Source organism: Pezoporus flaviventris, unplaced genomic scaffold (assembly GCF_033815535.1).
Source record: "Pezoporus flaviventris isolate CSIRO_AGI_PZ_B2104156 unplaced genomic scaffold, CSIRO_AGI_Pfla_v1 ptg000245l, whole genome shotgun sequence".
Taxonomy (NCBI): Eukaryota; Metazoa; Chordata; class Aves; order Psittaciformes; family Psittacidae; genus Pezoporus; species Pezoporus flaviventris.
In genome coordinates, this window is record NW_026892792.1 from 32,843 (window position 1) to 49,587 (window position 16,745).

At 43.8% G+C, this 16,745-nt stretch overlaps 1 protein-coding gene across 1 annotated transcript in view; it reads right to left on the bottom strand.

Annotated features, from left to right (window-relative positions):
• LOC133263081 (streptococcal hemagglutinin-like) overlaps positions 1 to 16,745 on the bottom strand; it is a 39,960-nt gene that overhangs the window by 9,731 nt on the left and 13,484 nt on the right. Inside the window, exons 8-10 of the mRNA XM_061442718.1 lie at positions 5,086 to 5,355; positions 2,242 to 2,565; positions 268 to 411 (exon numbers count right to left, since the gene is read on the bottom strand). Of these exons, the coding sequence (XP_061298702.1) occupies positions 268 to 411; positions 2,242 to 2,565; positions 5,086 to 5,355 (738 nt within the window). The remainder of the gene's footprint in view (positions 1 to 267; positions 412 to 2,241; positions 2,566 to 5,085; positions 5,356 to 16,745) is intronic.

Genomic DNA, 16,745 nt, shown 5'->3' on the forward strand with positions numbered 1-16,745 from the left:
GAACCACTTTGGAGACTGCAGTCTCTTTCGAGACCGGATCTACTTTTGAATCTGTGACCCCTATCGAAACTGGAACTACTTTAGAACCTGCAACCACTTTAGAAATCGGAACCACTTTGGGGACTGGAACAACTTTGGAAACTTCAACAACTTTGGAATCTGCAACCACTTTGGAAACTGGAACCTCTTTGGAGACTGGCACCACTTTGGAGACTGCAGCCTCTTTTGATAGTGGAACCACTTTGGAAACTTCAACAAATTTTGAACCTGCAATCACTTTAGAAATTGGAACCTCTTTGGAGACTGGAACCACTTTGGAAATTTCAACAACATTGGAATCTACAACCACTTTTGAGCCTGGAACCACTTTGGAATCTGTGACCACTGTGGAAACTGGCACTACTTTTGAACCTGCAACCACATTGGAAACTGGAACTACTTTGGAATCTGCAACCACTTTGGAGACAGCAGCCTCTTTTGATAGTGGAACCACTTTGGAAACTTCAACAAATTTTGAAGCTGCATCCACTTCAGAAATTGGAACCTCTTTGGAGACTGGAACCACTTTGGAAATTTCCACAAGTTTGGAATCTGCAATCACTTTGGAGATTGGAACCACTTTGGAAACTGAAACTACTTTGGAGACTGCAACCACTTTTGAGACTGGAAGCACTTTTGAACCTGCAACCACTTTGGAAACTGGAACCACACTGGAAACTGGAACGGCTTTGGAAACTGGAACAACTTTGAAATCTACAACCTCTTTGGAGCCTGGAACCACTTTGGAATCTGTGACCACTGTGGAAACTACCAGTACTTTTGAACCTGCAACCACTTTAGAAATTGGAACCGCTTTGGAGACCGGAACCATTTTGGATGCTTCAACTGCTTTGGAATCTGCAACCACTTTGGAAACTGGAACTTCTTTTGAACCTAGAACCACTTTGGAAACTGGAACCACTTTGGAAACTGGAACTACTTTGCAGACTGCAACCACTTTTGAGACTGGAAGCACTTTTGAACCTGCAACCACTTTGGAAACTGGAACCACACTGGAAACTGGAACAGCTGTGGAGACTAGAAGAACTTTGGAATCTACAACCATTTTGGAAACTGGAACTACTTTGGAATCTGTGACCACTGTGGAAACTGGAACTACTTTTGAACGTGCAACCACTTTAGAAACTGGAACCAATCTGGAGACTGGAACCACTTCGGAAACAACTTTCGAATCTGCATCCACTTTGGAAACTGGAGCCACTTTAGAGACTGCAGACTCTTTCAAGACTGGAACCACTTCTGAACCTGGAACCACTTTGGAAACTGGAACAACGTTGGAAACTGGAACCACTTTGGAAACTGGAACTACTTTGGAGACTGCAACCACTTTTGAGACTGGAAGCACTTTTGAACCTGCAACCACTTTGGAAACTGGAACCACACTGGAAACTGGAACCACTTTGGAAACTTCAACAACTTTGGAGTCTGAAATCACTTTGGAAACTGGAACTACTTTGGAGACTGCAGCCTCTTTTGAGACCAGATCCACTTTTGAATCTGTGACCCCTATCGCAACTGGAACTACTTTTGAACCCTCAACCACTTTAGAAATTGGAACCACTTTGGAGACTGGAACAACTTTGGAGACTGGCACCACTTTGGAATCTGCAATCACTTTGAAAACTGGAACCACTTTGGAGACTGGCACCACTTTGGAGACTGGCACCACTTTGGAGACTGCAGCCTCTTTTGAGAGTGGAACCACTTTGGAAACTTCAACAAATTTTGAACCTGCAACCACTTTAGAAATTGGAACCTCTTTGGAGACTGGAACCACTTTGGAAATTTCAACAACTTTGGAACCTGCAACCACTTTTGAGACTGGAACCACTTTGGAGACTGGAACCACTTTGGAATCTGTGACCACTATGGAAACTATCACTACTTTTGAACCTGCAACCACTTTAGAAATCGGAACCACTTTGAAGACCGGAACCACTTTGGATACTTCAACGGCTTTGGAATCTGCAACCACTTTGGAAACTGGAACTTCTTTTGAACCTGGAACCACTTTGGAAACTGGAACCGCTTTGGAAACTGGAACCACATTGGAGACTGCAACCACTTTTGAGACTGGAAGCACTTTTGAACCTGCAACCACTTTGGAAACTGGAACCACACTGGAAACTGAAACAGCTTTGGAAACTGGAACAACTTTGAAGTCTACAACCACTTTTGAACCTGGAACCACTTTGGAATCTGTGACCACTGTGGAAACTGGAACTACTTTTGAATCTGCAACCACTTTAGAAACTGGAACCAATTTGGAGACTGGAACCACTTCGGAAACTTCAACAACCTTCGAATCTGCAACCACTTTGGAAACTGGAGCCACTTTAGAGACTGCAGCCTCTTTCGAGTCTGGAACCACTTCTGAACCTGCAACCACTGCGGAGACTGGAACAGCTTTGGAGACTGGAACAACTTTGAAATCTACAACCACTTGGGAGACTGGAACCACTTTGGAATCTGTGACCACGATGGAAACTATCACCACTTTTGAACCTGCAACCACTTTAGAAATCGGAACCACTTTGAAGACCGGAACCACTTTGGATACTTCAACGGCTTTGGAATCTGCAACCCCTTTGGAAACTGGAACTTCTTTTGAACCTGGATCCACTTTGGAAACTGGAACCACTTTGGAAACTGGAACCACTTTGGAGACTGCAACCACTTTTGAGACTAGAAGCACTTTTGAACCTGCAACCACTTTGGAAACTGGAACCACACTGGAAACTGGAACAGCTTTGAAATCTACAACCACTTTGGAGACTGGAACCACTTTGGAAACTGGAACCGCTTTGGAGACTGGAGGCCCTTTGGAGACTGAGGCCTCTTTTGAGAGTGACACCACTTTTGAACCTGCAACCACTTTGGAAACTGGAGCCACTTTGGAAACTGGATCCACTTTGGAAACTGGAACCGCTTTTGAACCTGGAACCACGTTGGAGACTGGAAACACTTTGGAAACTGGAACCACACTGGAAACTGGTGCCACTTTGGAAACTGCAACCAGTTTTGAACCTGGAACCACTTTTGAGACTGGAAGAACTTTGGAATCTACAACCAGTTTGGAATCTGTGACCACATATGAAACTGAAACTACTTTTGAACCTGCAACCACTTTAGAAATTGGAACAACTTTGGAGACTGGAACAAGATTGGAAACTTCAACAACTTTGGAGTCTGCAATCACTTTGGAAACTGGAACCACGTTGCAGACTGGAACCACTTTGGAGACTGCAGCCTCTTTTGAGAGTGGAACCACTTTGGAAACTTCAACAAATTTTGGACCTGCAACCACTTTAGAAATTGGAACCTCTTTGGAGACTGGAACCACTTTGGAAATTTCAACAACTTTGGAATCTACAACCCCTTTTGAGACTGGAATCACTATTGAACCTGCAACCACTTTGGAAACTGGAACCACACTGGAAACTGGAACAGCTTTGGAAACTGGAACAACTTTAAAGTCTACAACCACTTTGGAGCCTGGAACCACTTTGGAGCCTGGAACCACTTTGGAATCTGTGACCACTGTGGAAACTGGAAGTACTTTTGAACCTGCAACCACTTTAGAAATTGGAACCACTTTGGAAACTTCAACAACTTTGGAATCTGCAACCACTTTGGAAACTGGAACTTCTTTTGAACCTGGATCCACTTTGGAAACTGGAACCACTTTGGAAACTGGAACCACTTTGGAGACTGCGACCACTTTTGAGACTAGAAGCACTTTTGAACCTGCAACCACTTTGGAAACTGGAACCACACTGGAAACTGGAACAGCTTTGAAATCTACAACCACTTTGGAGACTGGAACCACTTTGGAAACTGGAACCGCTTTGGAGACTGGAAGCACTTTGGAGACTGCAGCCTCTTTTGAGAGTGACACCACTTTTGAACCTGCAAGCACTTTGGAAACTGGAGCCACTTTGGAAACTGGATCCACTTTGGAAACTGGAACCGCTTTTGAACCTGGAACCACGTTGGAGACTGGAAACACTTTGGAAACTGGAACCACACTGGAAACTGGTGCCACTTTGGAAACTGCAACCAGTTTTGAACCTGGAACCACTTTTGAGACTGGAACTACTTTTGAGACTGGAAGAACTTTGGAATCTACAACCAGTTTGGAATCTGTGACCACATATGAAACTGAAACTACTTTTGAACCTGCAACCACTTTAGAAATTGGAACAACTTTGGAGACTGGAACAAGATTGGAAACTTCAACAACTTTGGAGTCTGCAATCACTTTGGAAACTGGAACCACGTTGCAGACTGGAACCACTTTGGAGACTGCAGCCTCTTTTGAGAGTGGAACCACTTTGGAAACTTCAACAAATTTTGGACCTGCAACCACTTTAGAAATTGGAACCACTTTGGAGACTGGAACCACTTTGGAAATTTCAACAACTTTGGAATCTACAACCCCTTTTGAGACTGGAATCACTATTGAACCTGCAACCACTTTGGAAACTGGAACCACACTGGAAACTGGAACAGCTTTGGAAACTGGAACAACTTTAAAGTCTACAACCACTTTGGAGCCTGGAACCACTTTGGAGCCTGGAACCACTTTGGAATCTGTGACCACTGTGGAAACTGGAAGTACTTTTGAAGCTGCAACCACTTTAGAAATTGGAACCACTTTGGAAACTTCAACAACTTTGGAATCTGCAACCACTTTGGAAACTGGAACTTCTTTTGAACCTGCAACCACATTGGAAACTGGAACTACTTTGGAAACTGGAACAACTTTGGAATTTGGAACCACACTGGAAACTGGTGCTACTTTGGTTAGTGCAACCACTTTTGAGACTGGAAGCACTTTTGAACCTGCAACCACTTTGGAAACTGGAACCACACTGGAAACTGGAACCACTTTGGAAACTTCAACAACTTTGGAGTCTGCAATCACTTTGGAAACTGGAACCACTTTGGAGACTGCAGTCTCTTTTGAGACCGGATCTACTTTGGAATCTGTGACCCCTATCGAAACTGGAACTCCTTTCGAACCTGCAACCACTTTAGAAACTGGAACCACTTTGGAGACTGGAACCACTTCGGAAACTTCAACAACCTTGGAATCTGCAACCACTTTGGAAACTGGAGCCACTTTAGAGACTGCAGCCTCTTTCGAGTCTGGAACCACTTCTGAACCTGCAACCACTGTGGAGACTGGAACAGCTTTGGAGACTGGAACAACTTTGAAATCTGCAACCACTTTTGAGACTGGAACCACTTTGGAATCTGTGACCACTATGGAAACTATCACTACTTTTGAACCTGCAACCACTTTAGAAATCGGAACCACTTTGAAGACCGGAACCACTTTGGATACTTCAACGGCTTTGGAATCTGCAACCACTTTTGAGACTGGAACTTCTTTTGAACCTGGAACCACTTTGGAAACTGGAACCGCTTTGGAAACTGGAACTATTTTGGAGACTGCAACCACTTTTGAGACTAGAAGCACTTTTGAACCTGCAACCACTTTGGAAACTGGAACCACACTGGAAACTGAAACAGCTTTGGAAACTGGAACAACTTTGAAGTCTACAACCACTTTTGAACCTGGAACCACTTTGGAATCTGTGACCACTGTGGAAACCGGAACTACTTTTGAACCTGCAACCACTTTAGAAACTGGAACCAATTTGGAGACTGGAACCACTTCGGAAACTTCAACAACCTTGGAATCTGCAACCACTTTGGAAACTGGAGCCACTTTAGAGACTGCAGCCTCTTTCGAGTCTGGAACCACTTCTGAACCTGCAACCACTGTGGAGACTGGAACAGCTTTGGAGACTGGAACAACTTTGAAATCTACAACCACTTGGGAGACTGGAACCACCTGGGAGACTGGAATGACTTTGCAAACTTCAACTAGTTTGGTGTCTGCAATCACCTTGGAAGCTGGAACCACTTTGGAAACTGGAACCACTTTGGAGACTGCAGCCTCTTTCGAGACTGGAACCACTTTTGAACCTGCAACCACTTTGGAAATTGGAGTCACTTTAGAATCTGGAACCACTTTGGAGACTGGAAACACTTTGGAAACTGGAACCGCTTTGGAGACTGCAGCCTCTTTCGATACAGGAACCACTTCTGAACCTGGAACCACTTTGGAAACTGGAACCACTTTGGAAACTTCAACAAATTTTGGACCTGCAACCACTTTAGAAATTGGAACCACTTTGGAGACTGGAACCACTTTGGAAATTTCAACAACTTTGGAATCTACAACCCCTTTGGAAACTGGAATCACTATTGAACCTGCAACCACTTTGGAAACTGGAACCACACTGGAAACTGGAACAGCTTTGGAAACTGGAACAACTTTAAAGTCTACAACCACTTTGGAGCCTGGAACCACTTTGGAGCCTGGAACCACTTTGGAATCTGTGACCACTGTGGAAACTGGAAGTACTTTTGAACCTGCAACCACTTTAGAAATTGGAACCACTTTGGAAACTTCAACAGCTTTGGAATCTGCAACCACTTTGGAAACTGGAACTTCTTTTGAACCTGCAACCACATTGGAAACTGGAACTACTTTGGAAACTGGAACCAATTTGGAAACTGGAACAACTTTGGAATTTGGAACCACACTGGAAACTGGTGCTACTTTGGTTAGTGCAACCACTTTTGAGACTGGAAGCACTTTTGAACCTGCAATCACTTTGGAAACGGGAACCACACTGGAAACTGGAACCACTTTGGAAACTTCAACAACTTTGGAGTCTGCAATCACTTTGGAAACTGGAACCACTTTGGAGACTGCAGTCTCTTTCGAGACCGGATCTACTTTTGAATCTGTGACCCCTATCGAAACTGGAACTACTTTAGAACCTGCAACCACTTTAGAAATCGGAACCACTTTGGGGACTGGAACAACTTTGGAAACTTCAACAACTTTGGAATCTGCAACCACTTTGGAAACTGGAACCTCTTTGGAGACTGGCACCACTTTGGAGACTGCAGCCTCTTTTGATAGTGGAACCACTTTGGAAACTTCAACAAATTTTGAACCTGCAACCACTTTAGAAATTGGAACCTCTTTGGAGACTGGAACCACTTTGGAAATTTCAACAACTTTGGAACCTGCAACCACTTTTGAGACTGGAACCACTTTGGAATCTGTGACCACTATGGAAACTATCACTACTTTTGAACCTGCAACCACTTTAGAAATCGGAACCGCTTTGGAGACCGGAACCACTTTGGATACTACAACGGCTTTGGAATCTGCAACCGCTTTTGAGACTGGAACTTCTTTTGAACCTGGAACCTCTTTGGAAACTGGAACCGCTTTGGAAACTGGAACTATTTTGGAGACTGCAACCACTTTTGAGACTGGAAGCACTTTTGAACCTGCAACCACTTTGGAAACTGGAACCACACTGGAAACTGAAACAGCTTTGGAAACTGGAACAACTTTGAAGTCTACAACCACTTTTGAACCTGCAACCACTTTGGAATCTGTGACCACTATGGAAACTATCACTACTTTTGAACCTGCAACCACTTTAGAAATCGGAACCATTTTGGAGACCGGAACCACTTTGGATACTTCAACGGCTTTGGAATCTGCAACCACTTTGGAAACTGGAACTTCTTTTGAACCTGGATCCACTTTGGAAACTGGAACCACTTTGGAAACTGGAACCACGTTGGAGACTGGAAACACTTTGGAAGCTGGAACCACACTGGAAACTGGTGCCACTTTGGAAACTGCAACCAGTTTTGAACCTGGAACCACTTTTGAGACTGGAAGAACTTTGGAATCTACAACCAGTTTGGAATCTGTGGCCACATATGAACCTGAAACTAATTTTGGACCTGCAACCACTTTAGAAATTGGAACCACTTTGGAGACTGGAACCACTTTGGAAATTTCAACAACTTTGGAATCTACAACCCCTTTTGAGACTGGAATCACTATTGAACCTGCAACCACTTTGGAAACTGGAACCACACTGGAAACTGGAACAGCTTTGGAAACTGGAGCAACTTTGAAGTCTACAACCACTTTGGAGCCTGGAACCACTTTGGAGCCTGGAACCACTTTGGAATCTGTGACCACTGTGGAAACTGGAAGTACTTTTGAACCTGCAACCACTTTAGAAATTGGAACCACTTTGGAAACTTCAACAGCTTTGGAATCTGCAACCACTTTGGAAACTGGAACTTCTTTTGAACCTGCAACCACATTGGAAACTGGAACTACTTTGGAAACTGGAACCAATTTGGAAAACGGAACAACTTTGGAATTTGGAACCACTTTGGAAACTGGAGCTACTTTGGCTGGTGCAACTACTTTTGAGACTGGAAGCACTTGTGAACCTGCAATCACTTTGGAAACGGGAACCACACTGGAAACTGGAACCACTTTGGAAACTTCAACAACTTTGGAGTCTGCAATCACTTTGGAAACTGGAACCACTTTGGAGACTGCAGTCTCTTTCGAGACCGGATCTACTTTTGAATCTGTGACCCCTATCGAAACTGGAACTACTTTAGAACCTGCAACCACTTTAGAAATCGGAACCACTTTGGGGACTGGAACAACTTTGGAAACTTCAACAACTTTGGAATCTGCAATCACTTTGGAAACTGGAACCACTTTGGAGACTGGCACCACTTTGGAGACTGCAGCCTCTTTTGATAGTGGAACCACTTTGGAAACTTCAACAAATTTTGAACCTGCAACCACTTTAGAAATTGGAACCTCTTTGGAGACTGGAACCACTTTGGAAATTTCAACAACTTTGGAATCTGCAACCACTTTTGAGACTGGAACCACTTTGGAATCTGTGACCACTATGGAAACTATCACTACTTCTGAACCTGCAACCACTTTAGAAATCGGAACCGCTTTGGAGACCGGAACCACTTTGGATACTACAACGGCTTTGGAATCTGCAACCGCTTTTGAGACTGGAACTTCTTTTGAACCTGGAACCACTTTGGAAACTGGAACCACACTGGAAACTGGAACAGCTTTGGAAACTGGAACAACTTTGAAGTCTACAACCACTTTGGAGCCTGGAACCACTTTGGAATCTGTGACCACTGTGGAAACTGGAAGTACTTTTGAACCTGCAACCACTTTAGAAATTGGAACCACTTTGGAAACTTCAACAGCTTTGGAATCTGCAACCACTTTGGAAACTGGAACTTCTTTTGAACCTGCAACCACATTGGAAACTGGAACTACTTTGGAAACTGGAACCAATTTGGAAACCGGAACAACTTTGGAATTTGGAACCACTTTGGAAACTGGTGCTACTTTGGTTAGTGCAACCACTTTTGAGACTGGAAGCACTTTTGAACCTGCAATCACTTTGGAAACGGGAACCACACTGGAAACTGGAACCGCTTTGGAAACTGGAACAACTTTGAAGTCTACAACCACTTTGGAGCCTGGAACCACTTTGGAATCTGTGACCACTGTGGAAACTGGAAGTACTTTTGAACCTGCAACCACTTTAGAAATTGGAACCACTTTGGAAACTTCAACAGCTTTGGAATCTGCAACCACTTTGGAAACTGGAACTTCTTTTGAACCTGCATCCACATTGGAAACTGGAACTACTTTGAAAACTGGAACCAATTTGGAAACTGGAACAACTTTGGAATTTGGAACCACACTGGAAACTGGTGCCACTTTGGAAACTGCAACCAGTTTTGAACCTGGAACCACTTTTGAGACTGGAACCACTTTTGAGACTGGAAGAACTTTGGAATCTACAACCAGTTTGGAATCTGTGACCACATATGAAACTGAAACTACTTTTGAACCTGCAACCACTTTAGAAATTGGAACAACTTTGGAGACTGGAACAAGATTGGAAACTTCAACAACTTTGGAGTCTGCAATCACTTTGGAAACTGGAACCACGTTGCAGACTGGAACCACTTTGGAGACTGCAGCCTCTTTTGAGAGTGGAACCACTTTGGAAACTTCTACAGATTTTGGACCTGCAACCACTTTAGAAATTGGATCCTCTTTGGAGACTGGAACCACTTTGGAAATTTCAACAACTTTGGAATCTACAACCCCTTTTGAGACTGGAATCACTATTGAACCTGCAACCACTTTGGAAACTGGAACCACACTGGAAACTGGAACAGCTTTGGAAACTGGAACAACTTTAAAGTCTACAACCACTTTGGAGCCTGGAACCACTTTGGAGCCTGGAACCACTTTGGAATCTGTGACCACTGTGGAAACTGGAAGTACTTTTGAAGCTGCAACCACTTTAGAAATTGGAACCACTTTGGAAACTTCAACAACTTTGGAATCTGCAACCACTTTGGAAACTGGAGCTTCTTTTGAACCTGCAACCACATTGGAAACTGGAACTACTTTGGAAACTGGAACCAATTTGGAAACTGGAACAACTTTGGAATTTGGAACCACACTGGAAACTGGTGCTACTTTGGTTAGTGCAACCACTTTTGAGACTGGAAGCACTTTTGAACCTGCAACCACTTTGGAAACTGGAACCACACTGGAAACTGGAACCACTTTGGAAACTTCAACAACTTTGGAGTCTGCAATCACTTTGGAAACTGGAACCACTTTGGAGACTGCAGTCTCTTTCGAGACCGGATCTACTTTTGAATCTGTGACCCCTATCGAAACTGGAACTACTTTAGAACCTGCAACCACTTTAGAAATCGGAACCACTTTGGGGACTGGAACAACTTTGGAAACTTCAACAACTTTGGAATCTGCAATCACTTTGGAAACTGGAACCACTTTGGAGACTGGCACCACTTTGGAGACTGCAGCCTCTTTTGATAGTGGAACCACTTTGGAAACTTCAACAAATTTTGAACCTGCAACCACTTTAGAAATTGGAACCTCTTTGGAGACTGGAACCACTTCGGAAATTTCAACAACTTTGGAACCTGCAACCACTTTTGAGACTGGAACCACTTTGGAATCTGTGACCACTATGGAAACTATCACTACTTCTGAACCTGCAACCACTTTAGAAATCGGAACCGCTTTGGAGACCGGAACCACTTTGGATACTACAACGGCTTTGGAATCTGCAACCGCTTTTGAGACTGGAACTTCTTTTGAACCTGGAACCACTTTGGAAACTGGAACCACACTGGAAACTGAAACAGCTTTGGAAACTGGAACAACTTTGAAGTCTACAACCACTTTTGAACCTGGAACCACTTTGGAATCTGTGGCCACTGTGGAAACTGGAACTACTTTTGAACCTGCAACCACTTTAGAAACTGGAACCAATTTGGAGACTGGAATCACTTTGGAAACTTCCACAACTTTGGAATCTGCAACCACTTTGGAAACCGGAGCCACTTTAGAGACTGCAGCCTCTTTCGAGTCTGGAACCACTTCTGAACCTGCAACCACTGTGGAGACTGGAACAGCTTTGGAGACTGGAACAACTTTGAAATCTACAACCACTTGGGAGACTGGAACCACCTGGGAGACTGGAATGACTTTGCAAACTTCAACTAGTTTGGTGTCTGCAATCACCTTGGAAGCTGGAACCACTTTGGAAACTGGAACCACTTTGGAGACTGCAGCCTCTTTCGAGACTGGAACCACTTTTGAACCTGCAACCACTTTGGAAATTGGAGTCACTTTAGAATCTGGAACCACTTTGGAGACTGGATCCACTTTGGAAACTGGAACCACTTTGGAGACTGCAGCCTCTTTCGATACTGGAACCACTTCTGAACCTGGAACCACTTTGGAAACTGGAACCACTTTAGAAACTTCAACAAATTTTGGACCTGCAACCACTTTAGAAATTGGAACCTCTTTGGAGACTGGAACCACTTTGGAAATTTCAACAACTTTGGAATCTACAACCACTTTGGAGACTGGAATCACTATTGAACCTGCAACCACTTTGGAAACTGGAACCACACTGGAAACTGGAACAGCTTTGGAAACTGGAGCAACTTTGAAGTCTACAACCACTTTTGAACCTGGAACCACTTTGGAGCCTGGAACCACTTTGGAATCTGTGACCACTGTGGAAACTGGAAGTACTTTTGAACCTGCAACCACTTTAGAAATTGGAACCACTTTGGAAACTTCAACAGCTTTGGAATCTGCAACCACTTTGGAAACTGGAACTTCTTTTGAACCTGCAACCACATTGGAAACTGGAACTACTTTGGAAACTGGAACCAATTTGGAAACCGGAACAACTTTGGAATTTGGAACCACTTTGGAAACTGGAGCTACTTTGGTTAGTGCAACCACTTTTGAGACTGGAAGCACTTTTGAACCTGCAACCACTTTGGAAACTGGAACCACACTGGAAACTGGAACCACTTTGGAAACTTCAACAACTTTGGAGTCTGCAATCACTTTGGAAACTGGAACCACTTTGGAGACTGCAGTCTCTTTTGAGACCGGATCTACTTTTGAATCTGTGACCCCTATCGAAACTGGAACTACTTTTGAACTTGCAACCACTTTAGAAATCGGAACCACTTTGGGGACTGGAACAACTTTGGAAACTTCAACAACTTTGGAATCTGCAATCACTTTGGAAACTGGAACCACTTTGGAGACTGGCACCACTTTGGAGACTGCAGCCTCTTTTGATAGTGGAACCACTTTGGAAACTTCAACAAATTTTGAACCTGCAACCACTTTAGAAATTGGAACCTCTTTGGAGACTGGAACCACTTTGGAAATTTCAACAACTTTGGAACCTGCAACCACTTTTGAGACTGGAACCACTTTGGAGACTGGAACCACTTTGGAATCTGTGACCACTATGGAAACTATCACTACTTTTGAACCTGCAACCACTTTAGAAATCGGAACCGCTTTGAAGACCGGAACCACTTTGGATACTTCAACGGCTTTGGAATCTGCAACCACTTTGGAAACTGGAACTTCTTTTGAACCTGGATCCACTTTGGAAACTGGAACCACTTTGGAAACTGGAACCACATTGGAGACTGCAACCACTTTTGAGACTAGAAGCACTTTTGAACCTGCAACCACTTTGGAAACTGGAACCACACTGGAAACTGGAACAGCTTTGAAATCTACAACCACTTTGGAGACTGGAACCACTTTGGAAACTGGAACCGCTTTGGAGACTGGAGGCACTTTGGAGACTGCAGCCTCTTTTGAGAGTGACACCACTTTTGAACCTGCAAGCACTTTGGAAACTGGAGCCACTTTGGAAACTGGATCCACTTTGGAAACTGGAACCGCTTTTGAACCTGGAACCACGTTGGAGACTGGAAACACTTTGGAAACTGGAACCACACTGGAAACTGGTGCCACTTTGGAAACTGCAACCAGTTTTGAACCTGGAACCAGTTTTGAACCTGGAACCACTTTTGAGACTGGAACCACTTTTGAGACTGGAAGAACTTTGGAATCTACAACCAGTTTGGAATCTGTGACCACATATGAAACTGAAACTACTTTTGAACCTGCAACCACTTTAGAAATTGGAACAACTTTGGAGACTGGAACAAGATTGGAAACTTCAACAACTTTGGAGTCTGCAATCACTTTGGAAACTGGAACCACGTTGCAGACTGGAACCACTTTGGAGACTGCAGCCTCTTTTGAGAGTGGAACCACTTTGGAAACTTCAACAAATTTTGGACCTGCAACCACTTTAGAAATTGGAACCACTTTGGAGACTGGAACCACTTTGGAAATTTCAACAACTTTGGAATCTACAACCCCTTTTGAGACTGGAATCACTATTGAACCTGCAACCACTTTGGAAACTGGAACCACACTGGAAACTGGAACAGCTTTGGAAACTGGAACAACTTTAAAGTCTACAACCACTTTGGAGCCTGGAACCACTTTGGAGCCTGGAACCACTTTGGAATCTGTGACCACTGTGGAAACTGGAAGTACTTTTGAAGCTGCAACCACTTTAGAAATTGGAACCACTTTGGAAACTTCAACAACTTTGGAATCTGCAACCACTTTGGAAACTGGAACTTCTTTTGAACCTGCAACCACATTGGAAACTGGAACTACTTTGGAAACTGGAACAACTTTGGAATTTGGAACCACACTGGAAACTGGTGCTACTTTGGTTAGTGCAACCACTTTTGAGACTGGAAGCACTTTTGAACCTGCAACCACTTTGGAAACTGGAACCACACTGGAAACTGGAACCACTTTGGAAACTTCAACAACTTTGGAGTCTGCAATCACTTTGGAAACTGGAACCACTTTGGAGACTGCAGTCTCTTTCGAGACCGGATCTACTTTTGAATCTGTGACCCCTATCGAAACTGGAACTACTTTAGAACCTGCAACCACTTTAGAAATCGGAACCACTTTGGGGACTGGAACAACTTTGGAAACTTCAACAACTTTGGAATCTGCAATCACTTTGGAAACTGGAACCACTTTGGAGACTGGCACCACTTTGGAGACTGCAGCCTCTTTTGATAGTGGAACCACTTTGGAAACTTCAACAAATTTTGAACCTGCAACCACTTTAGAAATTGGAACCTCTTTGGAGACTGGAACCACTTTGGAAATTTCAACAACTTTGGAACCTGCAACCACTTTTGAGACTGGAACCACTTTGGAATCTGTGACCACTATGGAAACTATCACTACTTCTGAACCTGCAACCACTTTAGGAATCGGAACCGCTTTGGAGACCGGAACCACTTTGGATACTACAACGGCTTTGGAATCTGCAACCGCTTTTGAGACTGGAACTTCTTTTGAACCTGGAACCACTTTGGAAACTGGAACCACACTGGAAACTGAAACAGCTTTGGAAACTGGAACAACTTTGAAGTCTACAACCACTTTTGAACCTGGAACCACTTTGGAATCTGTGGCCACTGTGGAAACCGGAACTACTTTTGAACCTGCAACCACTTTAGAAACTGGAACCAATTTGGAGACTGGAATCACTTTGGAAACTTCCACAACTTTGGAATCTGCAACCACTTTGGAAACCGGAGCCACTTTAGAGACTGCAGCCTCTTTCGAGTCTGGAACCACTTCTGAACCTGCAACCACTGTGGAGACTGGAACAGCTTTGGAGACTGGAACAACTTTGAAATCTACAACCACTTGGGAGACTGGAACCACCTGGGAGACTGGAATGACTTTGCAAACTTCAACTAGTTTGGTGTCTGCAATCACCTTGGAAGCTGGAACCACTTTGGAAACTGGAACCACTTTGGAGACTGCAGCCTCTTTCGAGACTGGAACCACTTTTGAACCTGCAACCACTTTGGAAATTGGAGTCACTTTAGAATCTGGAACCACTTTGGAGACTGGATCCACTTTGGAAACTGGAACCACTTTGGAGACTGCAGCCTCTTTCGATACTGGAACCACTTCTGAACCTGGAACCACTTTGGAAACTGGAACCACTTTAGAAACTTCAACAAATTTTGGACCTGCAACCACTTTAGAAATTGGAACCACTTTGGAGACTGGAACCACTTTGGAAATTTCAACAACTTTGGAATCTACAACCACTTTGGAGACTGGAATGACTATTGAACCTGCAACCACTTTGGAAACTGGAACCACACTGGAAACTGGAACAGCTTTGGAAACTGGAGCAACTTTGAAGTCTACAACCACTTTTGAACCTGGAACCACTTTGGAGCCTGGAACCACTTTGGAATCTGTGACCACTGTGGAAACTGGAAGTACTTTTGAACCTGCAACCACTTTAGAAATTGGAACCACTTTGGAAACTTCAACAGCTTTGGAATCTGCAACCACTTTGGAAACTGGAACTTCTTTTGAACCTGCAACCACATTGGAAACTGGAACTACTTTGGAAACTGGAACCAATTTGGAAACCGGAACAACTTTGGAATTTGGAACCACTTTGGAAACTGGAGCTACTTTGGTTAGTGCAACCACTTTTGAGACTGGAAGCACTTTTGAACCTGCAACCACTTTGGAAACTGGAACCACACTGGAAACTGGAACCACTTTGGAAACTTCAACAACTTTGGAGTCTGCAATCACTTTGGAAACTGGAACCACTTTGGAGACTGCAGTCTCTTTTGAGACCGGATCTACTTTTGAATCTGTGACCCCTATCGAAACTGGAACTACTTTTGAACTTGCAACCACTTTAGAAATCGGAACCACTTTGGGGACTGGAACAACTTTGGAAACTTCAACAACTTTGGAATCTGCAATCACTTTGGAAACTGGAACCACTTTGGAGACTGGCACCACTTTGGAGACTGCAGCCTCTTTTGATAGTGGAACCACTTTGGAAACTTCAACAAATTTTGAACCTGCAACCACTTTAGAAATTGGAACCTCTTTGGAGACTGGAACCACTTTGGAAATTTCAACAACTTTGGAACCTGCAACCACTTTTGAGACTGGAACCACTTTGGAGACTGGAACCACTTTGGAATCTGTGACCACTATGGAAACTATCACTACTTTTGAACCTGCAACCACTTTAGAAATCGGAACCGCTTTGGAGACCGGAACCACTTTGGATACTACAACGGCTTTGGAATCTGCAACCGCTTTTGAGACTGGAACTTCTTTTGAACCTGGAACCTCTTTGGAAACTGGAACCGCTTTGGAAACTGGAACTATTTTGGAGACTGCAACCACTTTTGAGACTGGAAGCACTTTTGAACCTGCAACCACTTTGGAAACTGGAACCACACTG